This window comes from Phaseolus vulgaris, chromosome 9 (assembly GCF_051622355.1).
Source record: "Phaseolus vulgaris cultivar YP4 chromosome 9, ASM5162235v1, whole genome shotgun sequence".
Classification (NCBI taxonomy): domain Eukaryota; kingdom Viridiplantae; phylum Streptophyta; class Magnoliopsida; order Fabales; family Fabaceae; genus Phaseolus; species Phaseolus vulgaris.
In genome coordinates, this window is record NC_143506.1 from 23533839 (window position 1) to 23558400 (window position 24562).

The window sequence follows — 24562 nt, forward strand, 5'->3', positions numbered from 1 at the left end:
TGATGACAATTCTTGAAGTTGTATATTAAATGATATAAAAAAATATTAAATAATAATATTGGGAATTTGTAACGTTGTATAACAAAGGTGGGTTCTCAATCACTATCCATAGAATAATATCCGGTACAGAAGATCAGATTCGCCATGAAATAGCTACTTCACTGTAACAAACGTACCCAATGTTCGGTTTCTCAAACAGAATATCCAGCAAAAGCTCAAACCACACCGCAGTCAACTACCAAAAAGATCGAACTCCTAGATTCATCTTCATTTACAGTTTAACGCTCTAATCTCCAGTACTCCATTTTATTTGAAGTCACATTTTAAAAAAAAATTGCATTTATTTAATTATAATTTTTAAAGTTTACGATAATATTGATTAATATTGTTATTTATATCTTAATTTTTTACTGAATTTTTTATATAATTATTCTTGTAATGAAAACTTGTTACCAACACAAAGTTGTAATAAAATATGTGAAAAACAACTTATTTTGTTTTAATTGTTATAATTATGCAATAGAAACACTTTCAATTTTTTTTATCATCACCACTCATTATTAAATTAAAATTAAGAATTTTATTGGTTTCTCCAAAATAATCTAAACGACGCTTAAGAACGACAAAACGTGTAATATTATTTTTACTTTAAGAGGCTTTTTTTAAAGGTAATGTTCGGTATAAGTTTTATAAGAATATTGTAAAAAAAAGTTGATTTTCAGAAATATAAAATACCCGTACTAGTCACAACCGTACATGTTCATCGAAATAAAAGTCACACATAAATATAGTTATTAGAAATAAAATTTTATTCCTCGAAACCAGCTTCCATGAGTTAAGAGTACTAATCACTGAATTTTCATGCGTTAAAAAAATTCTCAAATATCATTTAAGTTTAAGGTAATTTGTAATTTTAGTTTACCTAAGTTTAAAGTAAATAGACCTGTACAGGTATAAAAGGAACTTGGCATATTAAGAAAACCATACAACTAATTAAGAATCGATAATCTCACCGTAAGAAAATATATTTAAAAAAATCGTTCTTCCTGATCTCGGGTCCTTGTTAGAACTTCCGAATCCAAGGGGTTCTCAAACGTGATTTTAATAGTAATATTTACAATGTCAAACTCCATTAAAATCAGTTGATATTTACAATGTCAAACTCCGTTAAAATCAATTGATCTGTTCAAAGAAATTGAATTTGAAATCAGAGGCGCCAAGTAAATTGCAGAAGCAGCGGAACAAGAGTTAAATTACTAACTACATCACAACTTTGCTACAAGCAGCTCGGGCAAATCAGAGAAGCTTCGATATAACATGACAAGAAGTCCAGAATGCTTTAGCTGCAGCCCCAAGAATAACAGGGTTTTGATATAACCTGTAAAGAATGTGAGATGCAAAAATGAAACTATAAAAAAAGAGGAAAAAATTAACTGGGAATGACTTTTTTGTTATACCAAATGTAAAAAACATCTATGATGACGAATAAAGATGAAACACAACGCATATTGAACGTATGGTATCAGACAGAGCAGGTAAATCGACGGGCAAGATATGTCAAGATTATTAATGCAAGTTATTCCTTAATGATGAAAAAAAGGTGGGGAGTTGGAATAACCACTTACCCTATGGCCGTAGCCCCCCACGATGCAACATTATAAATAACCTTGCTCCCATCCCAAGCCTTTCGTAGCTTTCCCTTTTTCTTTTTCACTGAGAATGTCTTGCTAAGCGCTAATAGAACAAACCACAGATAGTCAGAAATTATTCCAATTGTTTTAGCTAACTTACAATGTACTTGTCTCAATCATGGTATTTGAATCCTGAATCAGATAGCTTATATTTCAAATTGTGAATCGTTTCGTATAGCAAATAGTAAGATTCATAAACATTTAAAAATATAACATAAAACATATAAACATGTAAAAATATAATTAATAATCACAATCATGTTCAAGAAGAGTGGTTGTGTATTACTTACCAGATTATGTTAATATTATAATGGTTGGATTGGACTGGGTTATATGGTCCAACTCCTTTGTTAAATGAAAGAAAAAATTGAAATTAGGGTTGTTATAAAACCAATTCAAGTGACCTGACTCGATTCACACCTAAACCCAGAATAAAACTCAAGTTGCGATATGAAACCGTTTCGCGATTCATACAATTCACACGATACAACTGCGACACGGGAGTGAAAACAATTATTCTTTGATTCGTATCATGGGCATCTAGAATCGTATCATATGATTCATATCGTGAATCCTACGATACTTACTACCATGTCTTAATAACATCATAGAAATTTATGTGGAATGAAAAAGGTATATGATAAACAGTTATTTCTTGCTTATCACTCATATATACAGAAGAATAACAAAAGGTATATACTAGGAAGAATGCCAACAAACTCACCGTCCTGGAGTTGGATAGGCGATAAATCCTACAAAGACCAAAGAAATCAATGAGAGAAGAAATTTCAAATGCATTAGGTAGAATATATTTGCTGCAACTAATCGTAAATGGATTTCACAAAACAACATTCTTCACAGCCAAAGAAGAGAAAGACATTCCTTATTACACAAAGCAAGTGATCATGGTAGTCAAAATTGAGATCTTACTCAAGATCGGAGAGGGAAATATGGATCATAAATCAAGAGATCATAACACTTACAAATTTAATGCAATTTATATATACACACAAAATCATTATATCTTACTCAAAATTCATAATTGAACTTCATTTAAGGAAGAGAGGCAGCGATATTTGCACACAATTTCGTGATGTTTCTAGCTAGCCAGTGGCAGTTTTTCACTTAAGGAGGACAGACAGTCACAGTTTCTTCAGTTATGCAATTGGGCTTTGAAAGGAAAAAAATGGGCTTAAGTTTTGGGTTACAAATCAGGTCATGCACCCCAACCCAATAAACAACCTAGAAGCTTTACCCAAAGAACTCTCGCGAGGAGAGTCAAGGCTGCGAAAGGCACCACTGCAAGGTACATCAAGCCCACGAAAGGCACATCCACAAGGAACATCGAGGCCATGAGAAGGGCCGCCACAAGGTACGTTGAGTCCGTGAAAGGCATCACTGTTGTAAGGAACATCGTTGCAAGGTGCATCAAGGTTGTGAGAAGCGGCATCGCAACAAATGTCAAGGTTGTGAGAGGCATCATCGTGAGGAATGTCGAGCTTGCGAGAGGCATCGCTGGAAGGGATTACATTGCAAGAATCGACACAAGTTGTGATTTACAATGGCAATCCATCAAAATTAGGACTTTCAGATGACACAAGATTGGAGAGGGAGAAGAAGATCGTAGACTCGTACACTCCGGATAGTGATTTTGACTACCATGCAAGTGATTGTTACCCAACACATGAATAAGAGATTTTGACTACCATACAAGTGATTGTTACCCAACACATGAATAAGAGACTTTGACTACCATGCAAGTGATTGTTACCCAACACGTGAATAAGAAGGGCTAAAGAGGAGACCATGGAAAAGGCCTCGAAATTAAGTAATTGAGACTTCTTGAGCACTGCCTATCAAAATAGTAAATACCAAGTTGCAACTTATTTCCTAACATTTACATCCTTGTGGAGAAAATATGCATTATATAAACTTAAACTTCATTATTAAATATTAAATCCAGCAGTTTCCAGTTTGATTTTGTAAAGAAATATTAGTGGTATAGGTATATCATATTATCAAGTAGTCATGTGCCTGAGATGGTTCAACATCAGTTTATGAAAACCACAATAAAAACATAGATCATTTTTGCAACCAAAATAGAGTGAGTGTCAAATAAAGCAGTCAACAGTACTGCTAAAAGATAAAAAAAAACACTAGGCCGATGAGAATTCATTAACTGGGATAATGGAATATATATGTATGTATTGGTAAATAACACTCCTTTTATTTATTTAGTAGTTTTTAATCTAAATATTAAAAGACAAATGGAAATAAAAATATGTAAAGTGCCAAAAAGTCCTCAGTGTTTAAAAGGCATAGTCAGAAGGCATCACAAAAATTCCATGGAGACATGACATGTATAGCTAATCTGTGCAAAGAAGTCAAATACATGCCAATTCAGAAAAGTAAAAAAAAAAATTCCAATTAGTATAGTTCAAAATTGGAGTGATTTGACAATATATGAATGAATTGCTTGACTTTGTCATTCCGAGGACAGAAAATGGAGGTTTCTCGGTCAGGTTGCAACAGATTCAAATGAGGCTTCAAAACCAACATGAGAAGCATACCTATTCTAACTAACTTGCAATTATTTTAGTGCAAAAATAAGTTCACATGAAGTATTATTTAATACATATCCTGCTGTATTCGTATCCAATATTTCTTAAATGTTTTATATTCCCATATCACATAAACATACTCGACTTGTCATGATTTGTATACATTTCTACACAACATGGATGGAAAAATATATAAAAGAGAACTTCAAAGATGATTCGAAAAGAAAATTCCCCAAAAGCTTTCGAGGAACATAGAAATCATTTTCCCCAATTGGAATTTGCATATTTGGAGGTATAAGCAGATACAACAAAGCAAAAAAGTCCAGTATACATTGAAGTTTGAAGCAAAAAAAAAATATTCTCACAGTTTTTAAATTATTGCACACGAAAATCATTCAAATGGTATCACAATGAATTAAACAAAGCAGGAGAGAAGTAAAAACATGTACACAGAGTATAGAGAAACTGAACAAGTACATACATATCACATACCTTAGTCTGCTTAATAGATAGCAAATATGCAGCCATGAAGCATGCAATGCCCTCCACTATATCCTCTTGTCTAACAAGGACATAATCTTCTTGGTCTGAGTCATCTCGTTGGCCTTCCCAGAGATCCTTTTCACCAATCATATCCCAAGAATTACCTTCTTCTGCCACAACCAAACACTTTTTTCTTTTATTATCATTCTAAAATTGAAACAATGGAGAGAAAACATTGATTACTTGAAATCACCAAAATGCAGAAGATACCATCTATATACTGCGAAACTGATGCCTGAGCACATTCCAACTTTTGAAGAAAGGCAGGGCATTCAACTCTTGATTTGAGCAGATCACATAACTGCATTGAGACACATGGGATGTGGTGTTAGGAAGAATAATCAGCTGTATTTTATCCATATTACCCATATTGAGGTAGGGCTAAAATCATACTATTAACAATTATTCAGTACCAATATCCTTAAGTCTACAATGAACAATTTTTATAACAAAACTTATATGCAATTATGTAATCGCTTTTGGTGTTAATCTAATAAAAATTAGAGTGACACCTTTGTAACCCACGTAGTAAAGGCTTGTCTTCCCTCATCAGAAACACCCACGGAAGTGTATCTAAGTTTTTGTCCCAACTTTTTTTTTCTATTTTCCAAATACTAATAACTAATTTTATTAAATGTCCCTTTGACCCCGTATAAACACTCCTCCTGCCAAAGCATCCATGACCAAATCAAAATCCCTAGCAACACAACACAACACACCACGGACTAGAGAATCCACTATGATAAAGCGCTCGTATCACTAGAACAGCGGTAGTAAATACATGTAAATTCAACATGTTTTTTTGTCATGAATTCTGTCAACAGCAGAATAGTGATATTGATATGCCCTTTCATATTGGACGATAAGAGCATAAAAATTCCGTACAAACCGAAACCCTAGAAGCGAAAGAGGAACTACCTGGTCGGCATGAGGATCGGTCGACGCAGTGGCCTCAGCTTCGCCGTCAGTCTCGCAATCCTCTTCTTCCAACTCAGCAGAAGCAGAAACAGAAGCAGAAGGAGAAGTAGCGTTAATCAATTCGAGAGCTCTCTGACACTGCAAGAGCACAGCCTCAATGGTCTTCCTCTTGACGCGAAGCGGGTCCGGGTCCGGGTCCGGGCCCACTGAAGCTTTGAGATCCATTTGCGTGGTTTAATGGAGAGAGAGAGGGAGGGATAAAGATTGTTGGTTGGTGTCCATGGGATTTACATTAAATGCTTCCAAACACGGTCTTTGTTTTGGATGGCTGGTGCAGTGTTTTCTGAGGCGGCGACCACCACGACGATGACTACAACGACGACGGATGGCGTCCGGGTTTAGGGCTGTGTATGGTTTGTCAATGAAACCAAACAAAGGATTCCATTCGAATACAAATACAACACAGTTCTACAAATATGGGTTACGTGTACTCCAATTGTTCCCTCTACCCGCTCATTTGCGTTACAACAACAACAATCCTCTTTTCTAATAGTGTTTTCACTTCTATACGCACCTTAATTACATTTATTCTTATTATTTATTTTAATTTCAGTTTTATTTTTATATTCAATTGAATTTTTTTATTTTTTAAAACTTAGTGATATGATATTTTTTACCTCATCAGCAACAAATAGTTAGTAAAAAAATATTCACCATTTTATTTCACAAATAATATAATTTATAATCAACGTGATAGTTTTATTTTAATCGACCAAAAAGTTACAACATTGTGGTTTAAAAAATTGAAAATTTTGAAAGGATTATACTAACACGATTTAAAAAAATTGATTAAACATTTAATGATATAAACCTATAGAAAAAAATTGAAAAAAAATAAAAATCTTAAATATACATTTAAAAAATAAAATGGAGTAGACTCTTTTTTTAACTCACTAATATTATATTATAAATATAATATTATATATTATATCTTTTTGAAGTTGGGGTATGCTCCAAAATGTGAAAATGAAGTCTTCATTTGTTTTAATTGCTGCTGCAACTTTTGATTTACCACCATTCCAAAATAAAGGTTTTTAGAACACATTCTAAAAGATATTTATTCCAAAATTATTCTTTTCATATTGGTGTATCACAAGTAGTTAGTATTAAGGCTTTGTTTAGATTAGAGGGTGTGGAGGAGTGGAAAGTTGAGAGTGTGGGTGAGTAGAAGTGTGAAGAAAGTGTGAAGAAAGTTGAGATTGTTTGGATTGGGGTATCTTAGAGTGGATGTCCGATGAAAGTTTATTGAAATTGGTGAGTGATGTGATGGTTATAAGAATATTATAAATTATTTTGAATAGTAAAAGTTGTAAGATTACAAATTTATCCTTCTATATAAATGAAGAATAAATAATAATTAATTTTTTTTTATATTTTAGTTGATTAAAATAATTTAAAGTTTAATTTATAAATAAATAAAAAAATATAAAATTGAAATAAATAATTAATTATAATTTAAAATTTAAATATAATTTTATTATGTAACATTTTATTAATTTAATTATTTTTTTACTTAAGTTAATTTATTTACATAATTTTAATATTATTTATGATTTTTTAAATTATGTTATGTTATATAAATATAATTATTTTTAATAATAATTTTTATTATTATCAATAAATATATATATTTTTTAAAAATAGATATTTATAACATTAACTAGTTGTCAAAATATATAATATAAAGTTATTACATTTTATCCGAAAAAAGACAAAGACATGTTAATTTGTTTGTAATTTTGAAATTATGTAAAAATAAAAAACATAATAATGTTAATTAGAAAAAGAAAAGACATCCTCACTAATAACATTTTAATCCTTTTTAGAAGTTAAATATTTAAATGAATTTTGTATTCACATTAATAAATCAAAATCTAAATTATTATAATATATAATTTAAAATATAATAATTTTTATTATTATAAATATATAAATATATTTTTAGGTATATTGATATTTTCATTTTATTAAAAACATATTTAATATTTTTATTTTTATTATGAATATATTAAATATTTCTTGGATATTTAAATTTTATTTAAAATAAAATTAAATGATTTTAATTAATATTTATTATCATTATTTAAATATATTTGGAATAAAATATATTTAATATTTTTTATGTTTTATGACATGTGCAATATAGTTTAAAAATATTGGAATGTGAATGGTAAATATTATGAAAGAATGAGGATATATAGGTAATCTTATAGATTTAAGAATACTTCCAATATGTTTATATCCAACTACAGATTCTAAGAAGTTAAGAAAGGCAGGTAAACCTCAAAAACCAAGAAATAAAATATTAATAAAACACAAATTTCGAAACAAAAGCGTTGCACTATTTTTTCTTCGCAAATTTGCGAAGATTTGCGGTGATTTATGAAAAATATGATTAAAATAATGTAAATAATAATAATTATTATTAAAATATTAATAAATATATAAAATGATAATTAAAATAAAAATATTAATAATAAATTTATGAAATAATAACTATTATTAAAAATTATAAATAATAATTAATAATGATAAATAAAATTAAAAAAAATAGTACAACTAAATTAATTTATAATATATTTTATAATTATTAAAAATTTACATAATATTATTAAAATGTCAAAATTACTCTTAATTTATTTGTATAAAATATTTAATAATATTATTAATAAAATAAATAACAATAAAATATATTTATTTATATAATAATATTATTATTAATTCGTATTGGAATAGAAGCGTAATTAAGTGGACGAGATTTTACGAAAAAAATTATTACAATTTATAAGGGAAACCGGCTATTTCGTTTTTCGATGTGAATTTTACATAATAGGGAGGCTGTTTATTAATTATAAAAATAACTATATAAATTAATTAATTATTTTTTATTATTCATATACTTTTAAAAATAAGGGTGTATTTTACATATTTTTAAAGAACTAAAAAATTTCATACAACTATCACAAAATTCAATAAACTTTTCTCACAAATCTACTATAATATACTCCCATCCAAACAACCTCACTTTCCTCTCAAATCACTTCAAATCCACTTCCTCAAATCTCTTCCCCAAACCAAACACACCATTCCTCTCTTCTCTCCTTACTTCTCCGCAACTTTGAGAAGAAAGCCTGAGCCCCCTCTCACACCCTCTCATTTATGGATCCAAACACGGGGTGCACTCTCACTTCCGTCTGCAGAAACAGTGCACCCCCTGATCCAAACAGACACTAAATGACTATTCCATAAAGCTTCAACCACCTTTCCATGATAAAAAAAAAAAAACGAAAAAGAAAAGCTTAAAATAATTTAGAATCATTTAAAAAGTCAATATAATAATATATACAAAATATTTTTTCCATAAATTCAAACTAAAATTTTATGATTTATTTGATACTTAATTTAAATAAATAATTTATTACATACAAAAACAAAAATGTTATATATATATATATAAAAAGACTTAAAATTTATTTAATTTTTTTATTTTCTTCTATTAAGTAGATTTCATTTGAACATGGTTTTTATAATTTATTAAATAAGTTAGCAATTTGATCATAGATTATATGGTTAAATGATAGTACAGAATATATACTGCCAGTTTAATTAGATTGTGATGTGACTGTTTAATTTTATCATTTAATTAAAATAAGTGAATTATGCAACAAACATTTACTCATTCACTTAATTATAAATTATCACACAATAAATACTATTAAATTTTATTATAGTATTTAGTTAATAATGTAAAATTATTCGAGCGGAATATATCAAATTAAACTCATTTATCAATCTCCTAATTAATCTCAAAACAATAAAATTGAATTAAGCTCGGTATTTTATATATATATATATATATATATATATATATATATATATGAGTTTATATTGTCCATTTCAAATAACACTCTACGTAGTAAATAAAATACTGTTATGAATGGGACCTATGGCCAAGGCCCAGTACTTATTTCAAGCCAACAAAAATCACATGTCACTATTTTTATCAGGGCTTCTTCTTCCTGCACCCCACGTTTATCTTCCTGCACCCCCATAACTTTTAAAACTCCAACATTACCCTTGACCTAAAATTTGAAAAGAGCACCTTTCTGCATTTCCACAATCACTGATCATCTTTATCCTTGGATATCAACAACAATGTCAAATTTAAATAAAGTTTACTACAAAACACTACAAAACCTAGTATAATTGTTGACCCAAACACTAAATAAAGTTTAAATATAATACCAAGCAAAACACTACAAAACATTGACCCAATATAATTGTTGTTTACTAATTTGAGTAACACAAACACAAAAAGCAACTCATTATTCCAGACACATCAATCCGGTACAATACCGGATCCATAAATTCGGAAGCTTACCGGATCCATAAATTCGGAAGCTTATCAGAACACGAAATCCGAATCATTCCTGGAATCAGAAATTTGGGATTTTACTAGATCCATAAGTTTGGAATGTGAAAAACTGATTACGGAAACATAAATCCATGGAAAAAACGGATCTGTAAATCCGAAAAACAAAGAAATTTACTTACTTCTTTGTGAAGAGCACTCTAAATCACCAAAAAGAAATGTGTGAGATTGAAAGAAGAATGTTGTGGAGGTACCGTTGCTATGCTGCTGTGGGAGAGGAAGAAAAACGCTGCGCAAATGAGAAAACTGCCTTCATTTTAGGGTTTTTTCATATTAGGGATATGTTTAGAATTTTGAAAACTAATAAGAGTGATTTCGTCTTTGTATAAGAGTGTGGGGTGCAGGAAGAAAAAAGTAGGGATGCAGGAAGAAACTGCCTTTTATCAGTTATCAATGGAGTACAAAAATGAATGACTGTTTCTTCCTGCACCTCCATACCTTCTTCTCTCACCTCCATATATTTTTAAATTTCCAAAACTGCCCCTTTATATTATTCTGGATTATGTAATTCAGAATTCATTTTTCAAATTTGTAATTAGCTTCCGGATTACATAATCTATAAGCCTTTTTTCATATGCATGATTAATTTCTGGATTACATAATCCGAAAGTCTTATTTAGCTTCATAAGATGGATAAAAATGTATTTTCATTTTGTGTATGGAGGTGACAAAAGAAGATATGGAGGTGGGAAGAAACAGTCAAAATGAATATACAAAACTTTTGTAAATAAAAATATTTTTTAATTAAATACATGTGCCTACAATAAAAAAATTAAAAGGGGCGTGTTAAACTCAGTATAGTAAAATTTATATCTAATGGCCAATATCTTTTATATTTTCATTTATTACTTAGTACTTTAAAAGCATTTTTCACCAATACTTTAATTTTCAATGAAAATAACTTGACTTTTCACCAACACAAACACTAAGTAGAATATTTTCGTTGACATTTGGTCCATGAAATTCCTTACGCTTTAGTATTTACTAATTGTATTTTCAGAAACAAATTCCGGAAGATTTTTTTTCCTATTTACTAAGTATTATTAATTTTAATATTTTTAAAAATTCTATTATATCAACATAGTTTTTTCACAAATATTCTATGATTTGTTTAACATAAAATATTTCTATTTTTAGGTACTCTAAATATCTTCTAACTATAAAGAGAAAGAAAAATTTATATAATTGACTGTTTTTGTGATATATGAAAATTTTATAATAAGAATACGAGAGTAACATACAAAACATAAGGAGAGTGATCAAATAATCATTTGTTATTGAAATTTGTGTAATGTTTTCCATTTAATTGGTTCGTGTTTTAAGGTTGAAGTGTCCATGTGTTATAGATTAGTAAGACTCGTTCTCAATTGAGGATTTTTGTTTTTGAATGACCATCCAAACATTTCTCGCCTAACATTCCATTTAGAGAAGAGAGAGAAACACAAAAGCAAAGACAAAGAAAGACACAAATACTATTTTCACTTTCACGTTTTTTCTTTCTTGTTTTTTTCCTCCAACACCTCTTAAGATGTTCTCCTTCTTCAAACTTTGTTGCGTTTGATTGATTCCAAAACCAGGTATGCTACATTATTCATTCAAATCAATGTTTTTTTTATCTTTTATAATTTGTACACTTTTTGTTGTTGTTAATGTATGTGAAGACAATTAATTGAATGTCATTTTGATTAATATGGATGCAAGGTCTGATCAATTGAACGTGGTATTTTTGCTAGGTAAGCATTTTGATACACTTCTGTGATTTTGGGATCACAGATATGACCAACACAAATGCAGAATTGTCTCAGGTAAAAAAAACATTTAATTGTTAATTGTCAATAACTTTAAATGCATGAAAATTTTTATTATATCTTTATTTGAATGGTGAAAGAAAAGTCATGTAATTATTTGTTCATTTTATAGGGAAATGGTAGTGCTTCTTTTTGTTCTATTAACTCCCAATCTGGGTCACAAGACCATCCACAACGTTCTCCAAGTGGCACTGGCAATATGGTAATAGTTATCCTCTACAGACATATGATTTTGTGTGAATTTGGACCAATTAAAAAAATTCTTGCTTAACGGAAGCATGATTGTGGCATTATAAATTTGTCCATGTTGATGATTTACTTGAGTAAAATATTTTGTGACAATCCTTCTTCTTCAAGCTTTTCTTTTATTAGAGTTCAAGCATATTATAATTAAACATACGGTGATAAAAGGCACACAAATTGAAAAAATAAAATCATTGTTGAATTTAGCTATTTTGAAGTGAATAATGTTTCCATGTTCATGTTATCCTTCAATTAATTTTATATAATTTCATTTTTTTGTAGATTTTCAAAAGTGGACCACTTTTTATATCATCTAAAGGTATTTTTTTTCTCTATTAACTTACATATTTTGTTTTAAGGAGCTAAACACTTATGGTTTGTAGTAGCAATTTGGAGCAACTTTAATGTCTTTTCTTTTATGGTATGAATGATACTCATAACTCATAACAAAAATGTTTAACCGTAGAACAAAAATGAGTGTAAAATACGGATGATTATGTATAATTTTTTCTTGTACATATTAAATTACTCTCTTTTTATGTATTTCATATCTTTGTAAACATCACCTCTCTTATGAAAACCCATAAAAAATTTATATTTGTAAATTACAACAATTCCAAAATGTAATTTTGTATTATCTTATTAAATTCAACATCACAAAATGTTGTATGGTGTGAGTTGTTCGACACTCGTCCTCTATCAAGGTCGTGAGATAATTCCTTTTAAGTATGAAATATAAAAATTTGAAGTATTTTACACTTATTGGATAATCATAGTCCAAAACATAATGTGTCTCAATACCACTCTGGTTAAACCATAAAAATTTAAAAATGGTAGCATTTGCTCATAGATGTTTTTTGGTAATGCTAATGATACTTTTGTTTATCCTCATTCTTTGATTAATAAGAAATAATTCATTCATTTGGAACAAATTAATTAATGAACCACATTGTCATAACATTTGAATTTAATATATTAATTACATGTGTTGACATATAGGCTTAAAAACATATAGGGAAGAGATTGCCTTGAAAGTATTAACATGTAAATGATCTAATTAATAGTTTTTTTAAGGCTTGAGAGCATTTTGGATGTAGTTGTAGCATGTTTTTACTAAAGTAATAAAGTTTCATATAGGTTTTCGTTATAAAGATGAGATTTGTATAGTAAAGATGCAAGGGGATAGTTATTTACGCAATAAATAAGCAAAAGAATTCATAACACCACTATTTTCTTTTTAAGAACAAACAACATTAGCCTCTTTTTTTTTTTATCTCTAATGACTCTTCTTTTAATCATTCCAATGTTAAATTTTCATATTTTTATAAAATGTATAGTATTATTGGAATGGAAAACTATATTTATACTCTTGGCAGGTTTGAGGAGTTTCTGATTTGATTATGATATAGTGTGTATTTCTTAATGTATAGGAATTGGATGGACATCTTGGAAGAAAAGATGGTTTATTTTAACACAAACTTCACTTGTTTTCTTCCGAAGTGATCCAGTAAGTAAATTTTTTAGTATCTACTTTGTTCATATTGTTTAATTGGTTTTCTTTGTATTGTGAGATTCATTCAATTTGAGAATAAATACTTACTTGTTGGGTTTAGTTTTTAAAGTTTTAGGTACTTTGATTATGATTATGTTAAAAGATAATAGAAGTAAATTTATTTTTGTTTACATTAAAGTTTTTGGAGTATTTATAATTATATTTATTATGAAAGTCATCATTATCTTATAAAAGTCATAATATTTTATAATTATTTATAAAAAGAATGTTAATCATATTTTCTACATAATGACTTTATATGATTAAATTTTAGGTGCATGTGTATATTTTCTCACCTGAAACACTATTACATTATTAGTTATTCTTATTTGAGTAGGCATAAATCTTAATAGGATTTGCCTTGAGGTTGAAATGATGTCGATTATGATAAAAAAAAAAGTAGAATGTTAATTAATTATGTATAAAGTTAGAATTTTGAATTTTCTTACTATTTTTTTATAGGGTGATGTAATTTTGCTTTTACTATAAGATTTTGTTATGATTATGAACATTATTATATTTCCAAAAATTCTTTATATCATTTCATTATAAATTGTTTTAAGTGAGTAGTGTGAAATAAAAATAAACCTTATAAACATATACATATGTAAATCTAACATGTTTATTAGGAGGATTTTTTCTTCTAAACTTGTTAACATATTCATATTTCTCCATCATTGTGTTTTATGCTTTGTAGAATGCAATCCCTCAAAAGGGGAATGAAGTTAATTTGACCCTTGGAGGCATTGACCTCAACAATTCAGGCAGGTTGGCTTGTTTTTCACATCTACACATTATTGTGTTTTTTGTTTAAATTTTATGATTGCATTCTCAAAATAGCAACATTGTAAAGTTTCTTGACCTCATGTAACTTTTTTTATAAAATTTTGTAGTGTTGTCATAAAAGCAGATAAGAAACTTTTGACTGTACAATTTCCTGATGTTCATGATGGACGAGCATTCACACTTAAGGTGCTTTATTTTCCTTTTCATAAATTTTCAATGAGGAGATGTTTTTTCATTAGAAAGATATTTGCTTATGTGATGCTCTATTTTTTTTTTCTTTTTAATTGTATGTTCTTTATATGCATGATATACATAACCATCGATTTAACACACACAAAGATAAACATAGATAAATATTGTAGGATGAATTTTTTTTGTTTTATCTTCTAAATATCATTCCATTGTTGGTGTTGTAGGCTGAAACTATGGAGGATTTATATGAGTGGAAGACTGCACTCGAAAATGCTTTAACACTGGCACCCAGTGCTACTAATGGAACGGAGCAAAATGGTATCTCCAGGAACGATCAGAATGATTCAATTGATATTTCTTTGGACCAGTGTATGCTCTTATTATAATTGTGCTTTACCTATGCATTTGGCCAAAGTTAATACCCAGTAGTTCATACACTACAAATGTTGTTCATAATCTATATACAATGGTTTAATAAACAATTTTATTACCATCATGTAAATATTTATTACAACAAATATTATTAAGTTTGTTTCCTTCCTATTTGATCTTTGATATGAATATTACACTTCTATTTCCACCGTGATAGTGATAATGTTGTTAAATTTATATTATGTGATTGAGTCTCTTATGTGCATTTGGGTTGTTTTTATAACATGTTTTGTCTTTTTTTTTTCTTGAATAACACTTATGATTTGTGTTGAGTGTCTCAATTATAATTTTTTATGCGATAATACTTATGCTTAATATAGTAAAAGACTATCACTTTTAATTTTCTTTCATACGATTTTCCACACTTTTATAGTGAAAGATAGAGAACCAGCTAAATCTACTGTTATTGGTCGACCAATTTTACTTGCTTTGGAGGATGTTGATGGAACTCCATCATTTTTGGAGAAAGCCCTAACATTCATAGAAGAGCATGGTGGGTTTTCTTTCTCTCTTTATCTCGCTTTGTATATATGTATGTAAATGCATGTTTAATGCAACAAAATAATTGATGTTAAGTGCATGATAAATATAACTAACGGAAATTGTAGCTCTTTATTTTGCTTAAAAAATTTACCTCATTTGGCCTAGTTAATGCATTGGTGTTTCTTAGAGAAAGTAAGATAAACCTTATCAATAAAAATTGGTACTCGATTTATTCCACCGATCGATGACTTTGCTTCTAGGTTTTATTTATTGTTTTTGTTATAAAGGGAGGTGCGAATAAACATTATTTTTCTTAAGTGATTACCAAGACAAAATACTGAGTGGTATTTGTAAATGGTTAATGTGTTTCATATGAATCTAAAAATATTATAATATAGGAGCAAATGTGGAAGGAATCTTACGACAAGCAGCTGATGTTGATGAGGTTGAACGTCGAGTTCGAGAATATGAACAAGGTTTGTGCTTTTCTTATACCTAATCTTTTAACTATATATTCTCACATGTTGAAGCATTAAGAGCTCCAATTATATTTCAGCCTTTGTCAGATGAGTACTTTAAGTAATAGGTTGATGAAGAATAACTCCTCGTAACATAACACTACTCATTTAATGAAATTTTTCTTTGGAATATTAAGTTAAACTTAAAATCTACGTAAAATAATTTATACTATATTCTAATAAAATTTATTGAATTTATATCGTTATCCATAAATATATTATCTTCCGCTATAAATTTAGATTTCACTTAATATGTTCTTCTTTCCATAAACATTTAATATGCATGGGTCAATCTTTTAAAAGTAATAATACTATGGATGAAAATTTGAAGTTCTGCCGTTTTCCCCTTTTCTTGATCAAAATCACTCATAAGATTTTATGCTCATGGGTATAACACATGGTTGCAGGAAAAGTTGAGTTTTCTCCAGATGAGGATGCACATGTTATTGGAGACTGTATTAAGGTATTTTCATGGTAAACCAAAGTGATGATTCCATGTTAGTAATACATTATTATTATTTCTTATTTCCATAAGTTTTTAGCATGTACTTCGCGAATTGCCATCTTCTCCAGTCCCCGCATCTTGTTGCAAGGCACTGTTAGAATCTTGTCGTAAGTGTTATCCCGTCCTTCCATCTTTACCTCATTTTGGTCACATTGTTTATGTCGTTGTAAACTTTATTTTCTCTAATGCTTGTCAAATCAAAAGTTTTTCCATTGAAATTTAGAATGCATGAATTGGCACACGAAAACTTTTAATTTTAATGCAATTTTTTTGCTTTTTTTACAATTTATTCTCTGATGGTTGTTTAATTTTATTTAGAAATTACCGCAATAATTTATTTTTTTAATTTATGTAGATATCATGATGAAGTTTAATTATATTTCATTATTTGAAATTGCTTCAATAATTAGGATCTGAGCGTGGTAGTAGGGTTGCTACTATGCGTGAAGCAATAAATGACACTTTCCCCGAACCAAATCGCCGCTTATTGCAAAGGTGTTTGATTGATAACTTTATATTTTTTCATTTAATTTCTTTTATTTATAATCCATTTATTGCTTTTTTTTGGGCTATCTTATATGCTTAACTTTAAGGTTTATAATATTAATACTCTTATTATTTAGTTATTAGTTTAATCATCAAATTATTTCTTGATTTGGTATAGTCTTGGACATTCAAAATCCTGTATATGTTGAATTCATGGTTTATGATAGAGTTGATTAAACCAAAAGGACAAGCATACTAGTGTACGTGCCTTTTAAATGTTTGATTATTGTCCACTAAAAGCACCAAAGCTCACTAATTAAGCTCGCAAAATCTATCAGTTTAACCTACAAATTGTATATGATTATGCAAGTTTAAAGAAATATGGTTTGTATCCCTTAGGCCCCAGACTTGGATCCATATACCCACCTCTGGACTGATAGAACTACTAGTCACATGGATACTTTTTAGTTTTATTGGCAATGTCTCCTTGATGTAACTTTTGATTGAATACTTACTTTGATAATGGGTAAGTTCATTTATTATACTTACACTTTGGGTTATATAATGGAATAGATTTTTATTTTGCACCATATATTTCTATTTTTCAGATAATGTTTTGATAATGCAAGTTATTGATTTCATTCTTGTACAGAATACTCATGATGATGCAAATTGTGGCTTCACGCAAAGCTGTGAATAGAATGAGCTCCTCAGCTGTGGCAGCTTGCATGGCGCCTTTACTTCTTCGGCCCCTTTTGGCCGGAGAATGTGAAATTGAAAATGATTTTGATGTAGGTGGTGATGGTTCTATTCAACTTTTACAAGCTGCTGCTGCGGCAAACCATGCTCAAGCAATTTGTATAACCTTATTAGAGGAATATAGCAGCATATTTGGGGTAACTATGTTTTGATTTTTTTTCATGGCTTCCATACACAAACTATGAAACTGTATCGTATTCTTAAACATTCTTATACGTTTTATGCTTGCATGTTCAATTGAACTTGCCTCTGGTACAATTTATTTTTTCTAATTTAGAAGTAGTGCATTACTTACGTGTTGGTTGAATTCCTTTTCATTAGAGAATACATTACATGAAATATTTTTGCAAATATTGAATGGATGATTGTCAATTTGAAACTGCCTAGTGGAGTTCTTTCCCTCTGTCTAATTTAACACATGCTTTTTTTTAATGGAACCAATTAATATCAATGTATCCATGCAGCTGACTCCACCTAATGGGCTAATGCTTGATTGTTATTGTTTTTCTCTCTTCACATTGCTAAGTTCTCAGTGTTCTAACAGGAAGGTTCCATGTCCCCGGACATATACACTGATTCAGACGAAGATAGTGGATCTGAGAGTGAGCGGGCAACTGATGATGATTTGTCCTATGATGATGATGATGAAGAATATGATGAAGAAGAAGATTATGAGGAATCAATACATGATAGTGATGGAGATGGTGATCTTGGTAGTGAATCGTACACTGGAACTGAAGATTCAGAGGCCGATGATGCCCATGATGAGGTTCAAACCTAATTTTATTTATTTCGCGATCACTGAAAAAGTATTGTCCAAAATTCTTTCGGGGCTTTTATGGTTATTTGGTACTATTTCATTCAAACAAATCTATGATTAGATAAGAAGTGATATGGTTATCATTAATTATTCGTATAAATGTAGAAAGGATAATCTAAAAGTAGTATGTGCACTGAGAAGGAAAGAGATATGTAATCTCTTTGTGCTAAACAATGAACATAGCATAGTAATTAATTTGCCTTGGAACTTTCCACAATTTCTTCTTTCAATGTTTAGTTCCTATCTTCAATTGGGCCCCAACCCTAGCTTTTAAACTACTCCAATAACTTCAATTATTATTTGAACTGATTATATAATGTTGATGTGGTCATTGAGCATCCTGACACTAATTCCTCCAAAATTGTTACTTGTGTTGTTGCAATCACTACAACCTGTATGTGGAGAACTAGGAGGAGAGAGGAAGGGCGAAAATTTTATTTGATTGTTTTTGGTAATGAACAGGAGCATGACCGTGCTAGTTCAAGTTCAAAATCCTCAGTTTTGACTGAAAAATCCAAAGCCACTCAAAAGTTAGCATCAAAGTCACTAGAACGCTCACTGGCTCAACAAAAAGATTTCAAAAGCTCTGAATATCTCACGAGTCCAAAGAAGACTGACTACGGTGATCAGTCCAATAAGCCTGTTGATAATGTTGGAGATGTTATTGATGAAGCTACGTTGCTTAATTTAAATTCTCCTAGCCCTGCTTCATTTATAAAAAAATCCAATACCATGTCCAATGGCCCAGCACCTCGTCATCGCAACACATTGGGCCGCACCTCAGTAAGTAAATCTTTAAAATTTGGTGAATTGATTATTTTCCTTGTCAATTATGCCTTTATCACTTTTCTTAAGTTGATTAAAACTTTCTCTTTTATTTTTAAAATTTACTTCCATTTAGTTGCTTTTCTTTGAGCTAAATTACATCCGTATAATAAATTAGTGGTTTTTCTCTTCTTTTGCATTCTGTGCAGGCAAGGAAGAATCTCTCCATGGAATCCATTGATTTTCCTATTGAAGAGGAGTAAGTAATTAACATGTATCAATTATATGATTATCTTCCTCTTATGTAGTTCCTATTTTATCTAATTTGCTGCCTATTTATGCATCTCTCAATTATGCAATTGAAGGATCAAACACTCCTGCCTAACTGCTTTATTATATATTTGTATTCTTGAATTTATGTTAACAAGAATCTAGTATCATATCCATATTTACCTGGAATTTCATGGAAAGATCAAAATAGGTATGTTTTCGTTCTTATGTTAAGAACCAGGAAAGTTGAGTAGGAAAGAAAAAGTTCCTTCTCTTAACTGTCTTTCCGCGTCCAAATTTTTTGTTAGAGTGACCTCGTCCATAACTTCTGGAAGTTTATAGCCACTTAAATATAAATTTAGAGAAAGCTTATTTCAGTGGTTCTAAATGTTTACCATAACTTGATGTTAACACTTTGATTTAAGGAGCAGAGAATGTGCATGTCTATCGTTAGTTTTTTCATGTTTCTGTGTGACTAATTTATATTTCTAACGGTAGGGATGAAATTGAAAGGCTTGAAGCTGCCAGGTCAGAATTACAAACTCAAATTGCAGAGCAGGTATGTTCTTCAATTCCTTTCTAGATCAGATTGTTTAAATATCTATCAATTTTTTCAAGTCAATTGATGAGTTTGGGTTGCCCTTGTAGGTGAAGGCAAATGAAGAGGTGCAATCTCAAGTGGAGAATCAAAAGAAAGCCTTGGACGAGCGTCGTCTTTCTCTTGAGCAAGATGTATGTCCATTATGAGAGATGTTACCGTCTTCCTCCATATAAAAAAATTGAGATTTTGTTTCCTAAAGTTTCTTTTCGCAGGTTGCTAGACTACAGGAACAGTTGAACAAGGAAAAGAATTTTCGGGCAGCTCTTGAGGTAGGACTCTTGTTTAAGATTTAGCCAATATTGGTGATAAGTCTTGTCAAATTCAGTGAAAGACGGTTTGAATTTTGATCATGCAACTATTTCATAATATTCGAATTTTACACAGAACAAAGCAGAGCTTGAAGCATTAGCTCTGGTAGAAGCAGATCTTGCCAATTTAGAGTCAAAGGTTGAGGAACTTGCGGCGAGGCTTAATGCACAAGTTAAGCAGAATATTGGAACTACTCCAGATTTCTCTAATCAACCACGACAAATGTCAAATCAAGAAAGAAGATTGTATGTTTATCATTACTCTTTTGTTTAATATTGCATTTCTTCTTCTTCTTTAACAATCTAGAACGCCTAATTGCTTCAATGTTCATACAACTTTTTTTGCTCTCAATATTTCTTTCCACGTTTGTGTAGAAGTTCTTTTGGCACTTAACTGTTCTATTTGCTTTGATGGTTTTTGTTTCCACTCAACTGTTTCTTTTTCCATCGAAATTGTACGGATAACTAAATTTTACTTTTATTACTAGAAAATACAAGGCAGATGCTGAAGCTGCTGCCTCAACACAATCTGATAGATCAGGAAGTAAGGTAAATCTACAGTGGAGGATTTATTCCAAAGTATCTGCCACATGCAGAAATGTCAATCTTTAAGAGCAATATTGCAGGGAGAGACAATAAACTCATAATTAAGTATATGATTATGATACATTTAAAACCAAAAGTAATTCAATAATATAATAAAAAAGGCTCAGATCTTGTTTTCTCTTTCTATGCTGTCATAGGAAATCAATACCCCAGACATGCTTTATCTTGTTACTTATTTGAACTCCATAGAACATTTTGTCTTTCTCCCGAACATATTTATGGTGTTTATAGTTGCTAGCTAAACAACCAATTGCATCTTTCCTTGGGTTGTTACCTCTAAGCTTTTCTCGTTTTAAAGCCAAAGATGGTCTTTCATTTCATGTGGTTTTTATACTAGAAAATAAGTATATTTGCTAAAAATGATGATTGTAACTCGCAACTTTTATCATTTCTTAAACCAAGGTTACGATAAGGACTCAACAAGACACTCATACAGTCGGAGCAGAAAGTGATACTGAGCGAAAGCCAGAGTCAACACCTTTACCAAATAAACACCCACCAAGTAGCTCCAAGCGATCTAGTTCAAAGGGCGAGGTATGTTTCTTAAACTTTATCTAGTTTAAGCGATCTAGTTTGATCTAGTTCAAGTAGCTCAAACATTTTCTTTATTGTGTAATCATAACTACTACCAAATACCCATTATTCATCCAAAAGTCAATAAAATGACAAGTCTATAACATTAATTTCAAGTAGCTCCTATTCTATCAAATTAATTTCATTATATAACATTTTCTACAAAAAGAATGTAAACGTTCTTTATCCATGTTATTTTGGATTCCAACATCATTTTCACTTTTACAACATTTTATGAAGAAATGAAATAAAGTTATTTAATGCAAGGTAAAATTTGAGTTGTTATGGAAGATAGTGACCTACCAGTTAGCCTCGTGACTAAATAGTTTCTTGTGTATCACTGGGATAAACCTTGATATTGCCAATTGATAGGACTAGATAGACTAGATAGACTTATTTATTCAAAATGCTTTCAAAACAGGGAGCAAATTCCTCTCCTTCTGCACTCACAAAACTGACATCCAGACTGAACCTTTTGAAGGTGGCCCGAAATCAGATTGCAAATGAACTCCAAAACTTGGAAAAAGGGCGAGACTCAAGTCGCTCGTCGCACAATGTGGAAAAAGGAAAAGGATCTGAGCGTCATCAATCAATTCCATCCCCAAAAACATATGGAGGGTCTGAAATTCACTCTGTGCCAAACCCTGAAAAAGGTAAGGGGTCAGAATCATCTGACAAAGGATCAAGCAAAGGAAAATCATCTTATCAGAGTTCATCAGACAAACTGAAAAAATCGGACAGTCATCCGGCCCACCACCACACCGATGGATGGAATCAACAACCAAAACACTTGGAAAGAGGAAGGTCAGAAGGCCATCAGACTTATAATGTGGAGAAAGGCCGGTGATTGTAAGGCCACTGAGTCTTCTTTTGTTCCAAAACAAGATCTACATGCAGTCAGTGTTATTGTTGTCCATGTTGGGATTTGCTTATGTCTTTCAACAATGTTTTGTGTGATTTATAGAATACAGTGAGAAGACTCCCTCTTTGATAAGATTGCCACACGACCCCTCCTTATTCAAACGAGATAAGCATTCATTTTCCCCCAAAAGCACCATCTGTAAGACACGGTTAAACCTTTCCCGTGACATAAGCCAAACTGTTTGTAACCTAACATGCTGATTTTTACTTGCTCAGTAAGCAGCATGATGATTTGCATTTACATTATCGTATTTGTAACTGCAATAACGTTTGTGTTGTTTGGCATAAGGTGGCCACGCACTAGGCAGATAACCTTGTTCCAAATTCCTTTGTTCTACCAATTTTTTTTTTTTTAATTCAGAACCTCATTATTATATCTACATATAATTGGATTCAAGGAATCTCTTAATTTTGATACAACTCAAAGCTTCCCGTGACTCCTTACCAAAACAAATATTTTTTTTGTTGGTAAATTGTAGTGCGTGTGAGAAAAATGTAGACACACTCTCTTCTACGATTAAATTAATTAGGAATTACAAATATTATGGATTTTATATTATGTTTTACAGTATGTTTTTTTAGTAAAGATATAAAATATAGGACTATAATGATTAGTTGTGTTTTATTTGCATGATTTAAATTAGAGTGTTTTAATGTTTGATGATATGTATTTTAAAGCATTTAAGTTCATGGTTAAAATAAGGTTATTACATTTAGATAAAAATGTACAAAATCGATAGTTTTAGTAGTAATTTAATAATAATGTAATCTTACATAGATATCGAATATTGTAGAAATTGATTTGAGCTTATAGTGGAGATTAATTAAGGGTGACGTATATATTTGGATGTTTTATAGTGGAGATTAATTAAGAGTGACGTATATATTTGGATGTTTTGATTTAATTAGAGAATGTGATATTAGAATTTGTTATATTATTATTGCTTGTTACACCTTCATATTATAAGTATATTTGTTCTGACCCTGATGTATCAACTTTGATTTTTAAAATTATGACTTTGTGCTTTGTATTCTATACGAATTATAGTTTTTAAGATGCGTTTACTAATAATACAATTGTAATAAAAAAGTAAATTATATATTAAAAAAGTAAATTATATATTAGTAGTTTTTTTTTTTTTATCAGCAATAAACAATGAATAAATGTGAGTCACTTTAGGGGCTCAATTCCCTATCTAGTACCATTTACATCTTTATTTTCCTATCTAGCACCCTTTTGTTTTTATTTCCCTATCTAGCACCCTTTTGTTTTTATTTCCCTATCTAGCACTCTTTTATTTTTTATTTTCCTATCTAGCACCATTTTAAAAATAAATAAATAAATAATAAATTATTATTTTTTTAATAATTTTAATTTTGAATGCATTAAAAAATAAATATTTTTAATGTTTAAAATAATTAGAAATATAATTAATGAATAAATAAATGAATTTTTACAAAATAAAAATAAAAAAGTAATAAATTAAAAATGTTTAGTTTAAAATTATTTTTTTTAAAATGAAGAAAATAAAAAATTAAACTATACAACAACATAAAAGTTGAATCTATAAACATAAATTAGTATTTATTTTTATTATTATTGATGATATAATCATGTTAATTTCAAGTAAAAAATACAGGACATAATTATTAAAAAATCAAAGTCAATTAGTATTAATTAATAGTGAACACATAAATAATATTGAAGTGTCTACCCTAAATGCAAAAT

General features: G+C 29.9%; 2 protein-coding genes across 3 annotated transcripts; one reads left to right on the top strand and one right to left on the bottom strand.

Annotated features, from left to right (window-relative positions):
• Positions 1 to 1011: 1011 nt before the first annotated feature.
• LOC137820815 (uncharacterized) lies at positions 1012 to 6273 on the bottom strand. Of its 2 annotated transcripts, XR_011082698.2 has the most exons (7): positions 5714 to 6273; positions 5006 to 5096; positions 4745 to 4905; positions 2416 to 2443; positions 1982 to 2036; positions 1626 to 1734; positions 1012 to 1378 (listed from the first exon to the last, which is right to left on the bottom strand). XR_011082698.2 is itself a non-coding variant. In XM_068625076.2 (6 exons), the coding sequence occupies exons 1-6, from the start codon at positions 5936 to 5938 to the stop codon at positions 1297 to 1299; spliced, it is 696 nt and encodes a 231-aa protein (XP_068481177.1). In that variant the 5' UTR covers positions 5939 to 6273; the 3' UTR covers positions 1012 to 1296. The 2 variants fall into 2 exon arrangements, 1 of the variants encoding a protein (XP_068481177.1); XM_068625076.2 differs by lacking the exon at positions 1982 to 2036.
• A 5707-nt stretch (positions 6274 to 11980) lies between these two features.
• Positions 11981 to 23215, top strand: LOC137822566 (rho GTPase-activating protein REN1). The gene is made up of 23 exons (XM_068627479.2): positions 11981 to 12010; positions 12126 to 12215; positions 12539 to 12575; positions 13687 to 13763; positions 14506 to 14576; positions 14702 to 14780; positions 15011 to 15155; positions 15592 to 15711; positions 16100 to 16177; positions 16627 to 16682; positions 16762 to 16831; positions 17135 to 17219; positions 17863 to 18106; positions 18514 to 18738; positions 19252 to 19572; positions 19764 to 19813; positions 20323 to 20383; positions 20473 to 20556; positions 20638 to 20694; positions 20810 to 20979; positions 21222 to 21282; positions 21742 to 21873; positions 22334 to 23215. Exons 1-23 carry the CDS (start codon positions 11981 to 11983, stop codon positions 22757 to 22759), a joined length of 2769 nt encoding a protein of 922 aa, XP_068483580.2. The 3' UTR covers positions 22760 to 23215.
• Positions 23216 to 24562: the final 1347 nt, after the last annotated feature.